The sequence below is a fragment of the Cucurbitaria berberidis genome, assembly GCF_010015615.1.
Source record: "Cucurbitaria berberidis CBS 394.84 unplaced genomic scaffold K460scaffold_1, whole genome shotgun sequence".
NCBI lineage: Eukaryota > Fungi > Ascomycota > Dothideomycetes > Pleosporales > Cucurbitariaceae > Cucurbitaria > Cucurbitaria berberidis.
In genome coordinates this window covers 6,245,718-6,259,919 of record NW_024468935.1, presented here as the reverse complement: position 1 = coordinate 6,259,919, position 14,202 = coordinate 6,245,718, and the positions used below count along the sequence as shown (strand labels likewise).

Sequence of the window (14,202 nt, the reverse complement as noted above, 5' to 3'; positions counted from 1 at the left end):
ACAATGTTTTAACCCTATTGTTTCCGCCGCATTTCACTGTCAATAGCTGCCACCATATAAGCGCATGTCTCAGACCTTTCCCGCATGTTCCACCTGACAACGCCAATTCACCACGCAGTACATTCAAATAGCACAGTGTTTTCACACAATGTCAATCTTTTTCTACACCCCTTTCGATATATATCTCTCTTAACGTAACAAACCCTGTTTCTCTCCACTCCCCACTCTCACATCTCACCGCGCCTCAACTCGTCGAAGGCACAACCGATATAACTTTGACAAAATGTCGAATCAATCGAAAGACGAGCAGACTATCGTTAACACGAACAAACCGAATGCTGACCTTATCATCGAAGATCTCGAGAATTACGAACATTTTCATCAACTCTTCGTCCGGAAATCCACGCTCGGGGTTGGTGGAGATGGCGTAGTTTATTCGTATGAACACTCGCCGTCAAAAGTCTTAATCGCAGTCAAAGTGCCAAACGACGGGTCCCAAAAGTATCGTAAGAGACTTATCTCCGAGATTGAAAGCTTCAGGAATATAGGCAGACACGACCATATCGTCACCATGCTGACATACAGTGAGAATCATAGGCCAATTGGACCAGCCATCTTCCTCGATGTTTGCGATCTCGGCGATCTGGCATCTTACCACAAACAGTGGTACAGTCAAGAGCGCGCGAATGGACGACCGGAACATCCCTCGGAGATTACTGTTTGGAAGCTACTGAAGGATATGAGCCTCGGCCTCAATTTCATCCATAATGGACACGAGACTCGCTACGTCCACAATGACGTGAAACCGGGGAACATTCTCGTTAGCCGCCCTCAAAACTGGAACGAAGCGGATGGGATACCACCCGAGCCGATCTTCAAGATCACCGACTTCGCTCGCCTGACCCCATTCCCTACACCACCACAAGGCGATACTTCTGGCTGGATGGGCACACCCGAGTTCGCCCCACCGCTTCGCGAACAGGCTGCTTCTATGCGACCTTCTGCAGATATCTGGAGCCTTGGTGCAACGATTCAGGGATTCGCGCTGCACATTTTGCCCATCCAATCAAAACAAGCTTTCTTGGTAAGTAGGAAAGCCAAAGGTAAGAACATCCCAGACCTCCTAGGTGACCCTTGGAAGCTACCGCACTGGCGAAGGCGGCGACCGACTGTGTACCGTCCGCTCGACGCTTCTGAAGAGGAGTTGAAAACGCAATACGATCTCCCAAAAGTCCCGCGCGAGTACGAGCCATACAGCAGCCAGTTAAATGCCCAGTACTCGGCATTGTGGCGCAAGGATGAGCACGCACGCATTACGTCGGAGGAATTGGTGAAGCAAGTCGTTCCGATGATTGATGGGATTATTGCGACTGCGAAGAGCAGAGTGGAGGATTCGAGTAAGCCGTCTTCGTAGTTATTTTCGTGTGTACTCTTGAATAATTCTGGCGTCTTCTATTATATGATTTATCTTCCATTCTTGCGTACTCGCAGGAGACTTGATCGCGTGATCTACATTTGCGCTAGTGGGGTGTCAAGGTGCAGGTGGGGCACTTAGGTAGGTAGTTGCTGTACACCATGGAGTGAACATCCATCACCACAAAACATGTCTCTGTCAGAGCCAACCAAAGCCATCGTTTACAAGCCTCCTGTCAGACCGGAAGTCGACAGACCATCCGTCATTCTATACGGGGCGATTCAGTCCAACCCTACCCAAGACTGGCAGACCAGCCTTGCAGCCTCGCTCTCCGACCTTCCCATCGCCATTCTGAATCCTCGCCGCGATGACTGGGACAGCAGTTGGGTCGAGGATATTGCATTTCCCAAGTTCAAAGAGCAGGTAGAGTGGGAAATGGACTATGCGCAGGTAGCTGATGTCATTGTCTTTTACTTTGCGCCAGGCACGTTGACGCCAATCACGCTCTTGGAGTTGGGTATGTATGCAGGGACGGGGAAGGCTATTGTTTGCTGCCCTGAAGGATTCTACAAGAGAGGAAATGTTCAAATAGTCTGTTCGAGGTATGGCATCGACTTGCTCGGGACGCTGGACGAGTTGAAAGAGAAAGTGAGGGCAAGGCTGACGACGAAGCTTGGGCAAGCTGAATGAGCCGAGAGGATAGGTACGAGCGGGGTCTCACTTTGGGTACCATTGAGTAATTACTGCCTGGCAAGGCTCCATTTGGAAACTTTCCGCCACATATTTCAATGGCTTCCCTTGTGTTTTGAATTCAGAGACGTTCAATTTGTACCTGATCGCTCGTTCCCTCCTCAGCACAGCCTTCCGCTTATCTAGACCACATAAGATAGTCGATATTCAATGACATTTATTACAGCTCGCTCGATGTTGATAATATCCCCCGTCCAAGTCTATGCGAAATGACTCACCGGCCATCGTCGGAGTCACTATGTATTCGGCTAGGTTGGAATACTGTGAGAAGGTGAGAGAGTCTGAAGTTGTCTAGGCGATGGAAATGGAAAGGTAATGGCGCTTGGCACGGGGAACGCGCAAGTGGGGGCGCTAGCGAATCGCGTCGCGTTTGGTGATTCTTTGATGCACTGACGTCCTTTACCGTACCTGACTCCCGATCCCAAAACCACCGTCTACCTCCACGCTCCCTCAACTTCGGTCCGCTCCTTCGTTGATGCTCTCCTGTCGCCTGTTTGAAACGCCCATCGCTCGCTCACACTCTATCTCTCCTTTACCAGCACTGGCGCTAGATACGAGAAGGCCGAGCAAGTCGTGGGTATTGTAGATAGTGTGCTTCGCTAAATAGGCAGAGGGAGAAACGGGTTATACTCGCGGAGATATTGAGGGCGGGTCATGCCAGACTGCTGTCGGTTAAAGTTCTGAGAGGGAGCTTAGTTGCCATCGATCCGCACGATAACTGTGGTAATAGAGCATGGCAAAAATACTTGAGAGGATAAAGTAAGTTCCTGCTAACATCGTACCCCCATCATTACCTTTACCTTCAGACACACATGTCCTATCTCGCTGATGCTCTTTCTCCCTTTGACTTTTGCCCAAACAATGTCTAACCACCTTCTCTACTATAGCGAGCTCCGAGTGCTACCCGAAGAACAGCATCTCTTTTGCCCCCGAGTTGGCGACGATGGATCCGTATACTACGACGAAGACATTGCAGCCTACCCTCCCGAAACCGATCCGGTCGAGCTCAATACCCGCAAGCTGAAGCTCCGAGAAGCCGAGGATCGAAAATGGACAGCGCTGAAAGCCACGGAGATATTGGCATTCGATGGCGAGGAGGCAGCACCACACAAAGAATGGCTGATAAAGCGGCTCAATCACCTTATGCAGAGCTGCGATGTCTGCGTGAGGGTTTTCCATCAGTCCAGGGCGGAATGGAGAACACGATTGATCGATTCCTATGACGAGGAGAACATCGGCGACTTCTTGCAGGTAGTGGACGAGCAATGTCTGGGCCGCATACATAAGGGGTTGGACGAGGCGAACGTCATCCTGAGCAACGCCGAACCAAGAGCTCGCTCAGTCCGACTGCTGCCCAGCGAATGTACCTACGGTTTCTTCGAAGCCCTGAGCTGCGACGCCCTGATACGAAACGAAGAGCTCCTCCAGCGACACTTCGATGCGCCATTCGAGATGGTCCAGACAAAGAAGCGTTTAAAAGTCCAGACATACCTTCCAGCCATGACCCGCTTCTTGTTCAGCAAAAACGAGAGACGCCAGAAATGGGCAACGGAGTCCTGGTCCACCTTCAAGCGCAATCTACTGAAGTCAGAATTCGAGTGGGCTGTGCGGGATCACTTCGTGAACGTTATGCTGAAAGTCCAGATGAGCAATCTGGATTTATCTCTTGTCCCTCTGTTCTGGAATGGGGCTCGTCTGATCATCGGGAGAATGGATAGGGAATTGATTACGGATTCCATTCGGGGCCTCGATGGAGAGTTCTACCGGTTGATGCTAGACCACCTTTCTCTGAGGTCAGAAGGCTTTCTTGATCTGATCGCCTCCATGAAGCAGTTGCTGGAGAAGTCTCCGGTCGATTTCTGGGATGGCATGAATGCTGTCACCCCATCAATTGCCACCGTTGTGGAGCAGATTCTCAACAGCCCTATCCTAAACCAAATCCTGCTTGCGGCAACAGAAGAAGATGAGCAAAGTATGAACAACCTCAATGCAGCGTTCAGCTGGATTCCGCCTTTTCTTACATCCATCAAAGAGGCGAATCTTGGCCCAGCTGTGAGACCCTTTGCCCATGCGCTCTTCGGTCGCTTTCAGTCTGACCAGTATTCGCGGACGGCCCGGACACATTGCTTCAAGGAGGGATTGAAAGTATTGGATTACGCGTTTCGCAAAATGGGAGAAGGTAAGACCATAGATAAATTTGTGGGACAGCCGACAGTGAATGGCATGTTGGATATGCTTTCAACTCACATACAGCTGCTGGTCACGAGCTTGAAGCGATTCAAGAGTAGCAAAGACCACCAGGTAGATCTGCAGCTGGCTCTTTCAGTGATACAACATGCTTTCCAGCTAGAAGCGCAATCGTTGATCATTGAGAGGCAGCTGATCTCTGCTAAGCAGCCGTCGCCTACCGAGACACCGCCGTCTAGTCCGATATGGAAGACCGTCCTGAGGGCGATAGACTCGGATAGTTTGGAGCTAGCTACACATCTCCTCATTGCTGGCCGAGGGCTCATTGGGCTTGAACTGCTACAAATGAAGTCTGGGGTCGACAAGGTACCCGCCACCGTGCGGCACTTCAACGATCGCTTCAAGCTGCTGTCTCAGTCCATCACCGATGTGGTCGACCGCTTGTCCGAGTTTGATCCTTCGCAGCTCCAGGCACTCTTCGGTAAGCCAGCTGCAGCTTCTGCCATTGTTTCGCTGCTCTTCTCGTCGACTGAAGACACCAGAAACTCTGCCATTGAGCTTTTGAAGGTCATCAGCTTAGAAGATGAACGACGAAACGCACTACAGCATATTCTGAGAGTTCACTACAAGAACGTAATCCTAGGTATCTCAGATTCGGTTCGGCAGGTCCGACATAAGAAGGCTTTCGCTCCAGCTCCGAGCATGATCAGAACCTGCTCGGATATTATCGATGTCATGTGCAATTCGCAAGACGGTATATTAAGAGCGCGGAATTTCGACTCTGGAGATGCTGGGGCGACGATGAATCTCTGGAAGAATCTGTGGGACTCGCTCACGATGATATTCGCCACCACTGAGGCCTGGAGCAACCTAGGGTTCTACAATAAACACATGATGATGGATTTCTGCCGAGACACTATGCAGTTCGCAGATATGCTGTTTGATCAATGCAGTATTTTTGCTACTGCTTTGAAAGGATCTTCGACTGATGAGGAGGAAGGCACGTCAAAGACGGAGCTGCTTCAAGAGCTTCTCGCACTGCCTGCGAATGCGATGGAAGGCTTAGCCAAGTGGCTGCGTCTTCGCGATGAGTTCTTGTCTAGCAAGTCTGTTACTTTGATCAGCAAGCTACTTGTTCGACTTCACCGGGTGTCCATTGAAATTGATCCAGATACACTCTCCTATATGGAGAGGGTACTCTCTGGCGATGTTCGTGCCAAACTCAGCACGACGCAACAAGCTGAGCTGCAACAAGCTCTCGAAACCCATCTAGGCCGTTCTCTTGTCAAGGAAGAAGAACCGGTCAAGCCAAAGCAAGCCTCGATTGAGAAATGGATGTCCACTGGTGCAACATCTTCACCTGCAGACGCGAAGTCGAAACTGCTGGCTAGTTTAACCTCGGGATCTGCTGCTTTCCAGGAGCGACGGGACCAGATGAGGGCTTCGGAATCCAAAGCTACGAAGCAGAAGGCTATTGATGACCAGAAGAACGCCCAGCAAGCGGAGTTTAGGAGAAAACGCCAACTTGAACTGCAGAAACGAGAGAAGGAGAAGGCCGCAGCGATTGCCAAAGCGAAAGCAGCTAGAGGTGTGTCTATGCAGATTGCTGAAGCTGGCTCTGGTTTGGAAGGGCTGGGTGTCTTAGGCAAAGATCAAGCTGCAAAGGGTGAGGGATTGATGCATTCCTCTGATGAGTCTGACGACGACGACGGCGACATCGATGAGGACCTCTTTGGCATTAAGAAGGCTAAAGTGAAGGTCGGGTCGAAGACCAATATCGTCAATGAGATCAAGGTCCAGATGCCAATTAAGAAGAAGAGGGTTCAGCGATCTGTCAAAGACATGCGCGCTCGCCTGGCCCCTGATTTGTCGTCGCTGCACCGTACCATACTCGGCTGGGACTACTTCCATGAAGGTGACTTTCCACCAAAGTCAAGGCCAGATATCTACTCCAAAGTGCCTAGCACCTTCCGCACGCCCAACGATTATCAGTCAACTTTCGAGCCCCTGTTGACCCTTGAAGCATGGCAAGGGTTTGTCAAAGCCCGCGAAGATAACCAAGCTAAACCGTACGAGGTCCGTATTACGTCGCGGGCCAGTGTAGACGCGTTCCAGGAAGTGGGCAGCACGATGACACATGTCGAGAACAAGGAAGTCACCATCTCGGAGGGAGATATCATACTTCTGTCGCAGTCCAAGTCTCCCTCTGCTAATGAGCCGACATGTCTAGCCAGGGTTTTCCGCGTGAAGAGAAAGCAGCAACATATTGAGGTGTCGTACCGTGTCGTACCGGGCAATCCCTTGTCATCCGCATTGCAACCAAACAACACACTCCTCGGCACCAAGCTCCAATCCATCACCCCTCTGGAGCGCGAGTATGGTGCACTGAAGGGTCTACAGTACTACGATCTGTGTGACGAGATTATACGGGCAAAACCTTCCCCACTACTAACCTACAAAGACACTCAGATCCAACCACTGATCTCCACCTACAACGTGAACAAGGCGCAGGCGAAAGCTATCAAGTCAGCTATTGACAATGATGCCTTCACTCTCATCCAAGGGTATGTAGCTACGTGCGTGTCTTATCGAAGAGAATGCTAACGGTGCCACAGACCGCCTGGTTCGGGAAAGACCAAGACAATTACTGCAATTGTTGGAGCGATTCTCACAGACAGCTTTCGCGATCGCGGTACGACTATAGTCGTTCCTGGGCAGCAACGTTCCAATGCAGTCTCTAAAAAGCTGCTGGTTTGTGCACCCAGTAACGCTGCTGTCGACGAGTTAGTCATGCGTTTCAAAGATGGCATCAAGACAATGAATGGCGAAGAGCGCAAAGTCAACATTGTGCGTTTAGGTCGCAGTGATGCTATGAAGGCCAACATTCAGGATGTAACCCTGGGAGAGCTGGTTAACAAAAGACTGGGCGTAAACCCGGAAAGCGGCAGAGATGCAGAGGCGACGCGCAAACTTTTCCAAGATCACAAGCAGATCTCTGACCAGCTCAGACAGGCCTATGAGCAAAGGGACAGTGCGGAATTGAAGGGAGAGGCAGCGTCAAAGCTCGCAGATGACATCAATGCTTTGCGACGACAAAAGACCGCACTTGGAACACAGATCGACAATGCTAAAGACGACGAGAAACTCGCAAGTCGAAATGCGGATCTAAACCGACGACGAGCCCAGGAAGCAGTCTTGAACGATGCTCATATTATTTGTGCCACCTTGAGCGGATCTGGGCATGAGATGTTTCAGGGCCTAAGCATCGAATTCGAAACGGTCATCGTGGATGAGGCCGCGCAGTGTGTTGAGATGAGCGCCCTTATTCCTCTCAAGTACGGTTGTGCGAAGTGTATCCTAGTCGGTGACCCTAAGCAACTGCCCCCGACTGTGTTCTCAAAGGAAGCTGCACGCTTCCAGTACGAGCAGAGTTTGTTCGTTCGGATGCAGAAGAACCACCCTGACGACGTGCATCTTCTGGACACGCAATACCGTATGCATCCTGAGATCAGCCTATTCCCCAGTCAGACGTTCTACGACGGTAGACTTCTGGATGGTGGCGATATGGCCGGCCTGCGTAAGCGGCCATGGCATCAGAGTAGCCTACTTGGACCGTATCGCTTCTTCGACGTGCAGGGCCAGCATCAAGCTGAGCCGAAGGGGCACTCGCTCATCAATATTGCGGAGATTAAAATCGCGATGCAGCTGTACAAGCGCCTTACCTCCGACTACCCTGACTATGACTTCAAGGGCAAAGTCGGCATCATTACACCGTACAAGAGTCAACTGCGCGAGCTCAAGTCACGCTTTACGAATGCCTACGGTGCTTCAATTATCGAAAACATCGACTTCAACACGACAGATGCTTTCCAAGGCCGAGAAAGCGAGGTCATCATCTTCTCCTGTGTGCGAGCTTCTCCCTCGGGCGGTGTCGGTTTCTTGCAAGACATTCGCCGTATGAATGTGGGTCTCACACGTGCCAAGTCATCGCTGTGGGTGCTGGGTAACTCACGATCACTTGTCCGAGGAGAGTTCTGGAAGAAACTCATTGTCGATGCAAAGGACAGAAAGCGGTACACTGAAGGTGACGTGCACAAGATGTTAAGCCAGCACTCTAGAAAGTTCCCGGCACTGAAGGAGGCCTACGTACAACCACCTCGCCCGATGCCGGAAGTCAAGTCAGAGCCAATGAATTGGTCAGGAAGTATTCAGTCGAATGGATCGTCCGGCGTGGATCAAAAGCCCAGCAAGCAAGAAGTCAAGCAGGAGATCAAGATCGAACAAACACTTGTCCACCACGGTAAGCGCAAATTCGAGCACGACAGCAATGGCATCGAGGATGTCAAGGTCAAGGTTGAGCGTGGCGACGTTGAGATGGAAGAAGCGCCCTCTGATTCGGCGTCGAATACGCTCAATGGAGGCAGTGACCGCTCAACACCAGCAGCGTTCAGGGATGGACCGCGCAAGAGCGCTACGCCTAGTATTGAAGCGAACAACGGGACGGATAGTACTGAATCTTCTGCTGCTCCGGGCAATGCAATGGGGGGCATGACGAAGCCGAAGATTCGAAGGCGACCGCGCGAACCGCCCAATCCATTTATCAAACAGAAGAAGCCGAAGACGGGCTGAACGCATGAGCCGAGAGGCAGGGAGGTTTGGACCGTGTAGCGATTTTTGCTTTGCATGCTGGAAGCCAGTAACATGGCTGGACTACCAGCGAGGGCGTTTTTAGACCAAGGATAGTATACTCAGCATTTGCCTGGCGTTCGTGTCCTACCCGCAACGGCCATTAGTCGACACCTTTTGCATTTGCATTATTATTATGTTCTAGCTAGCTAGTGATTTGCTTTATTGAGGCTCTTGGCCGCCGAACCCTAAAAGCCTTGGAGCTGAGAAGAGATCGGCCATTGAGCTGAAGTGGCGCTCAAGGCCGGATGTGACGGGCAGTGATCGGCCGCCAACGCACGTCTGCTACGCTCAAACTGTGATTGATGTTGGCGATGGCTCGCGACATTTCCGTCCTGCATCTCGTCGAACTGTGGTTGTTCGCCTCTAGCTGTTCTTTTCACAGCGATAGTAACCTTTTTGGCGCAGTCTGCGTTATGGTGCGTGGCCGTCGGGAGGGAGTAGGGAGTAGGGAGTAGGGAGTAGTAGTGGTCGCGACTTCCTCGGCAAACCTAGAGTCGATCACCACCCTGTGGGGACATGCACAGTGCGCATCGCGCACCACAACAATGCTCTAGTCGATCGTCCTTCTCCTTTGCAACTTTTCTAGCCCACGCAAAGCATGCCATTGAGAAGACTCACCCTCTCGTTGCCGAAAGCAGCGAGTTGCACAGCGCTCTCGTTTTTTTCCGGTCCCACCATACCTGTCCAGCGCCAATCCCGCTTGTACTCCTGTACTACGTTCCCGAGCGCCAATTATTGTCGTCGGCTAGCAGCACATCCCCCAGGTCGAGTCCCTCGGTCGCGGAAAGACTTTCTGTCAGAGGTGAAGCTACAATATGGTTCGTTCTGTCCGGCTTCATAGTCTTCTCTCAAACTCATGTCATGCCTCACCCAATGGTTCCAACCACCCTTCTATACTGCCCTTTCCACAAGCCCCGCTTTCCTTGGTATAATCGCGTCAAGTCTATTATTACCAAACACCCACCTTGCTATCAATACGCTGTGGTGTCACATCGCGTCACGACTCGAGTACTGATCCCTACCCTCAGATCCGCCACTTGTCACACTACATGATTTGTCCTCCCTTCAGATTCGGAAAATCATCTCTTTTGCAGGGACTTTGACGCACATATTACTGCCAGCCGCCAGAATCCCTGGCTGAGGTTACAATCAGCGTCCGGTGGTCTTCGTGAGATACAACACCACTGCATCTGCTGAGCTACCAGTCTCCTGGTTGTGCCACGTTCTCAAGCACCATTCCCTGCCAACCGGTCCTGAACGGTGCTCACAGCTCGCGCTTTGGTTTGAACGAGGCCTAGTCTGTAGCCAGGCTCCTGCTTTTAGGCGGCCTGTCAGCCAGTCGCAAACATGCTTTCTTCCAAGTCCACAGAAAACCTTCTGAACTCATTCCCAATGTTTGGTCACCCTGGTATCTCTGCGCTGGAATATGCTGGAAGCTTGGAGGCGACGCGTACGAAGAACACGAGCGTGACACTGGAGTCACTCAAGCGCAAATCTACAACATCGCCGCAGGAGGAACATACAACTCCTCCGACAACTACAGGGACGAAACTGCCTCCTGAGTCTAACCAGTCATCCCCTGTCCATTTCATAGACGAGTTCGGGGTCCAGCAAAGACGGAGAGGTGCCTTTGTCAATCACACACCCAGGGGCTTCGAGATGCGGGCCTCCAAGACGGTCGAGGTCTACCGACCCTCCACAGCTTCTCCCGATAACTACTCCCGTCCGCGAATCTCTTTGCACGCCAACTCGACCAGCACTGTTCACGCGACTGCAAGTCGACATGATGACAGTTCCCCGACGGACTCGGAGAAGCGACTGACAATCAATCCTGGCGCCCCAATAGAGCTCGATGCTACAGAGGCGAACTCGCCTTCATCTCCAGAGGTATACGAGCCATCAACAGTTCTAAGCCGCCGATCAGTATCTATCCCCATGAGTAGGATACTTACATACCAGCCAAGCTCGACCACTTACGCAGGCCAATATACCAAGGAGGCCAGTGTTCGCAGCATTAGTAACCCGGTTCATAAGCCGCAAGAGAAGAAGAGACAGCGACGTCAAACTCCATTCAAGATTGCCGCTCCAAAAGTGGTAACTGTCGCCCGATATTCACCACTCGAGCCTTTGGTTGCAGAGTACCGACGCAAGGCTAGCACTGATACCACCAGTGACACGCCTCTCCAGGCGGAGACTGGGAAACTTGAAGAGATGGGTACTTTTGGGGTGATACAGAGATACTTCGACAGTCAGTCAGGCGGTCCCGTCTCGACCCCGAAACTTCTCTGCCACACTTGCTCTCAAGACCCGCCAAACATGCCACTTCCGGACTCCCCAGAGCCACCTCTTCATAAGCCATTCAAAGAACCTATTGCCATCTACCCCATCGATGAATTGGATTTTCCTGATGAGCCACCAGCAGTACCGGAGCGTAGTCCAAAGCGGCTCACCAACCCATCTTTCCCAATACACACGAAGGGGACAATGTCCATGAGCAGTGACTTTGCCTTCGCCGCTGAAGGGGAGTATTCACCGTACGACAAGAAAGACGATGTTCTCAACATACCAAAGAAGCGAGCGCCAAAGCGCGTCGAGGTGGGACAAGCTGCTCAAGCTGGTTCGGCCAGCCTAGGTCGAATGGCACCACCAATCCTCGGCCATGATGCGCTTACCGCGAGCAGCGACTTGGGCCTGAATGACCTCAGCTACTATCTCAAACACACTGGACCCTCGATGGACTCTCAGCCAGTCTTGCGACAGCGGAAGAAAAAGGGCGTGAAGATTTTCAAAGCTCAACAACAAAGAAAAAGCCTTGCTGCACGTGTCGGCTCGGTGGAGGGGTCTCCACAACGAGTGCGTAAGCCGACCCCGGTGCCGACTTGCGCGAGAGAGATGATGACTTCGGGTGGAGCGAGGCATCTCAAGATTGTCATACCGACGGATGGCGTGTCCGGCAATCAAATGGGTTCGCTTGCGACATCCCAGTCAGGGATACAACGTCGCTCGAGGCATATCTCCATCACTTTTACGGAAGAGATGCTGAATCCTCTTGCTAGTTCGGAGGTTGAGCGTATGCTTTCAGAGTTTCAGAATCCTGTTGAGCGATCGTTTACGGAACCAATTCCTAAGCCGCCGCGTAGTCCGAAGAGACCTCCCAAGGCGCCGGAGCTTGTCCCTGTCTCAGTGAATGACGATCCACTAGCATCACGAGAGGAGCAGACGCGTGCACGCAAGCTCCGGGATCTCCAGCGCATCAAGCGGAAGCCCTTGCCGTCCTCCACCCAGGCGGAGCAGCACCCTGACACCGTCGGTGGCGCTTTGCCAACACCCGCTCAAACTCCTGAACCTGCTGGCGATTCTTCCATGGATGGCTCACATGAGGAGAACAGCGTCGATAAGGACAGCCCGTCAAACAAGATGACTCAACTCCAAAGCAAAATGGTCTTGTTACAGCGCCAGAACACGGAGCTCACGGATGCGCTTGCGAAAATTGTGGGATTAGAGTTTGAGGGGGGCGATTTGAAGAGTGAGGATGTGTTGAAGGCTTTTAGGCAAATTCGAATTTCGCAGACACCGAGTAGGGATTAAGACAAACATAATATAATGACGCAGCACAGGGGCAGGACGAGAGACGAGTGATGAGGGTAAGGGATGATACCATGGGAGGTGGATTACGTGCTTTTAGTATTCTTGAACGGCCGACCCTTAGTAATGAGACATATCTTCCTCTTCTTAACCTGGCATATCAATACCGAGCTTTGGAAGTGCGTCGCGTTCAAAACACGGGGATCATGACGTCTCTTCGTATCTGCTCTAAATTTAGGTTCTGGTTCCTGAATGCTTGGCAGAAGCTTTCAGCTGTCAGCAACAGATAGCCGGCACAGAGGACCTCGAGTGACATCTTCAAAGTAGCTGAAGCATCGTCACCTACTTCAGTCACTCATATCCTCATAGACTTTCAATTGACCTCCTCCCGACATTACTTGCTCAGCAAGCGGCGGCCACGTAAACTCTCACCGCCGTCTTATCGATAAGCAGATAGCGATAAAACATCCCAGTACCCCACGATCTAGACCTCGAAGGGGGCACTTGCAACTCCAGCATCTATATCCTTAGAACAGCCGATCCGACCCTTCAACTGTGTCCGCCGGCGATTCCTCTAGCACCATGCCCTCCGCCGACTCATCAGGCCCGCTCTTCAGCTCCGAGCTCATCTCGCCCGCTGTCCTAAAAGCGCTCCCAGAAGGCTACAGCTGCCGGCCACTTGAGAAGAAGGACTACCACAATGGGTTCTTGGATGTGCTGAGGGTGCTCACCACAGTTGGCGACATCACCGAGGACCAATGGAACGAACGCTACGAGTGGATGTCGCGACGCAACGACGAATACTTCCTCCTCTGCGTCATCGACTCGTCCAACACCATCGTCGGCACCGGCGCGCTGATCGCTGAGCGCAAGTTCATCCATAACCTGGGGCTGGTAGGACACATTGAGGACATCGCCGTCGCGAAGGATCAGCAGGGGAAGAAGCTGGGGCTGCGCATCATCCAGGCGCTGGATTTTGTAGCGGAGAAGGTTGGATGTTACAAGGTACGTGATGGTGGGGTCGAAATCGCGGGCAAGTACTGACAGGGAGACAGACTATTCTCGACTGCTCAGAAGCGAACGAGGGCTTCTACGTCAAGTGTGGGTTCAAGCGGGCGGGGCTCGAAATGGCGCACTACTACGGACGGTAAGCCAGACATTGTACATGAGAACGAGCGGCTGAACGCGGGCTAGTGCTAAGCTGTGAATGCATTTGGAGGCGTTATGCGATACAGGCCTCGACCGATGGTCTGGCTGGATTTGATATACGCGTAGAAGGCTGGTTTAAGATGGCCGTGGCGTTTCTGAATAGATGTGTCGCTGAATGCTGTCATTTCGTGCCTACTAGCTTTGAAGGGTACTCTGATGGAAGCGCCTCCCTCGTATCCTAAGAAATACATGTGATGATAGAGCTTGATGCCCTTTTTCTCTTACAAACGAATTCTAAGATAAAGCATGAAGGGTGAATCTGGTGCTGGTGTGGATGTGATGCGTTCCGTCCGAACAGTTCGCAAACGAAACTTCCATGTTCTCGCTTCAACTCCACCACTAACATCACACGATTTACTTTTCGAGCG

The 14,202-nt window shown here is 51.9% G+C and overlaps 6 protein-coding genes across 6 annotated transcripts; all 6 read left to right on the top strand.

The window, feature by feature from the left end:
• Nucleotides 1-283: 283 nt before the first annotated feature.
• On the top strand, nt 284-1,414 carry K460DRAFT_275059 (kinase-like protein; the record flags this gene model as incomplete). Its single annotated transcript, XM_040928005.1, has 1 exon — nt 284-1,414. One exon carries the CDS (start codon nt 284-286, stop codon nt 1,412-1,414), a length of 1,131 nt encoding a protein of 376 aa, XP_040794416.1.
• Nucleotides 1,415-1,603: 189 nt separating this feature from the next.
• K460DRAFT_270263 (uncharacterized protein) lies at nt 1,604-2,104 on the top strand (the record flags this gene model as incomplete). The annotated part of the gene is made up of 1 exon (XM_040927634.1): nt 1,604-2,104. The coding sequence occupies one exon, from the start codon at nt 1,604-1,606 to the stop codon at nt 2,102-2,104; it is 501 nt and encodes a 166-aa protein (XP_040794415.1).
• Nucleotides 2,105-2,897: 793 nt separating this feature from the next.
• Nucleotides 2,898-8,980, top strand: K460DRAFT_373761 (tRNA-splicing endonuclease-like protein; the record flags this gene model as incomplete). Its single annotated transcript, XM_040934609.1, has 3 exons — nt 2,898-2,923; nt 3,052-6,915; nt 6,967-8,980. 3 exons carry the CDS (start codon nt 2,898-2,900, stop codon nt 8,978-8,980), a joined length of 5,904 nt encoding a protein of 1,967 aa, XP_040794414.1.
• An 868-nt stretch (nt 8,981-9,848) lies between these two features.
• On the top strand, nt 9,849-10,134 carry K460DRAFT_362604 (uncharacterized protein). Its single transcript, XM_040932673.1, has one exon. The coding sequence runs from the start codon at nt 9,897-9,899 to the stop codon at nt 10,053-10,055; it is 159 nt and encodes a 52-aa protein (XP_040794413.1). The 5' UTR covers nt 9,849-9,896; the 3' UTR covers nt 10,056-10,134.
• Nucleotides 10,135-10,387: 253 nt separating this feature from the next.
• On the top strand, nt 10,388-12,628 carry K460DRAFT_273815 (uncharacterized protein; the record flags this gene model as incomplete). Its single annotated transcript, XM_040927910.1, has 1 exon — nt 10,388-12,628. The coding sequence occupies one exon, from the start codon at nt 10,388-10,390 to the stop codon at nt 12,626-12,628; it is 2,241 nt and encodes a 746-aa protein (XP_040794412.1).
• Nucleotides 12,629-12,992: 364 nt separating this feature from the next.
• K460DRAFT_362602 (glucosamine 6-phosphate N-acetyltransferas-like protein) lies at nt 12,993-14,048 on the top strand. The gene is made up of 2 exons (XM_040932672.1): nt 12,993-13,630; nt 13,681-14,048. Exons 1-2 carry the CDS (start codon nt 13,208-13,210, stop codon nt 13,774-13,776), a joined length of 519 nt encoding a protein of 172 aa, XP_040794411.1. The 5' UTR covers nt 12,993-13,207; the 3' UTR covers nt 13,777-14,048.
• The last annotated feature ends 154 nt before the right edge of the window (nt 14,049-14,202 follow it).

Excerpts from the sequence above, each read along its gene's own strand:
- K460DRAFT_362604 (XM_040932673.1), top strand. The coding sequence starts at position 9,897 with ATGTCATGCCTCACCCAATGGTTCCAACCACCCTTCTATACTGCCCTT.
- K460DRAFT_362602 (XM_040932672.1), top strand. The coding sequence starts at position 13,208 with ATGCCCTCCGCCGACTCATCAGGCCCGCTCTTCAGCTCCGAGCTCATC. Across the intron at positions 13,631-13,680 it reads AGAAGGTTGGATGTTACAAG|ACTATTCTCGACTGCTCAGA; the intron begins GTACGTGATGGT and ends ACAGGGAGACAG.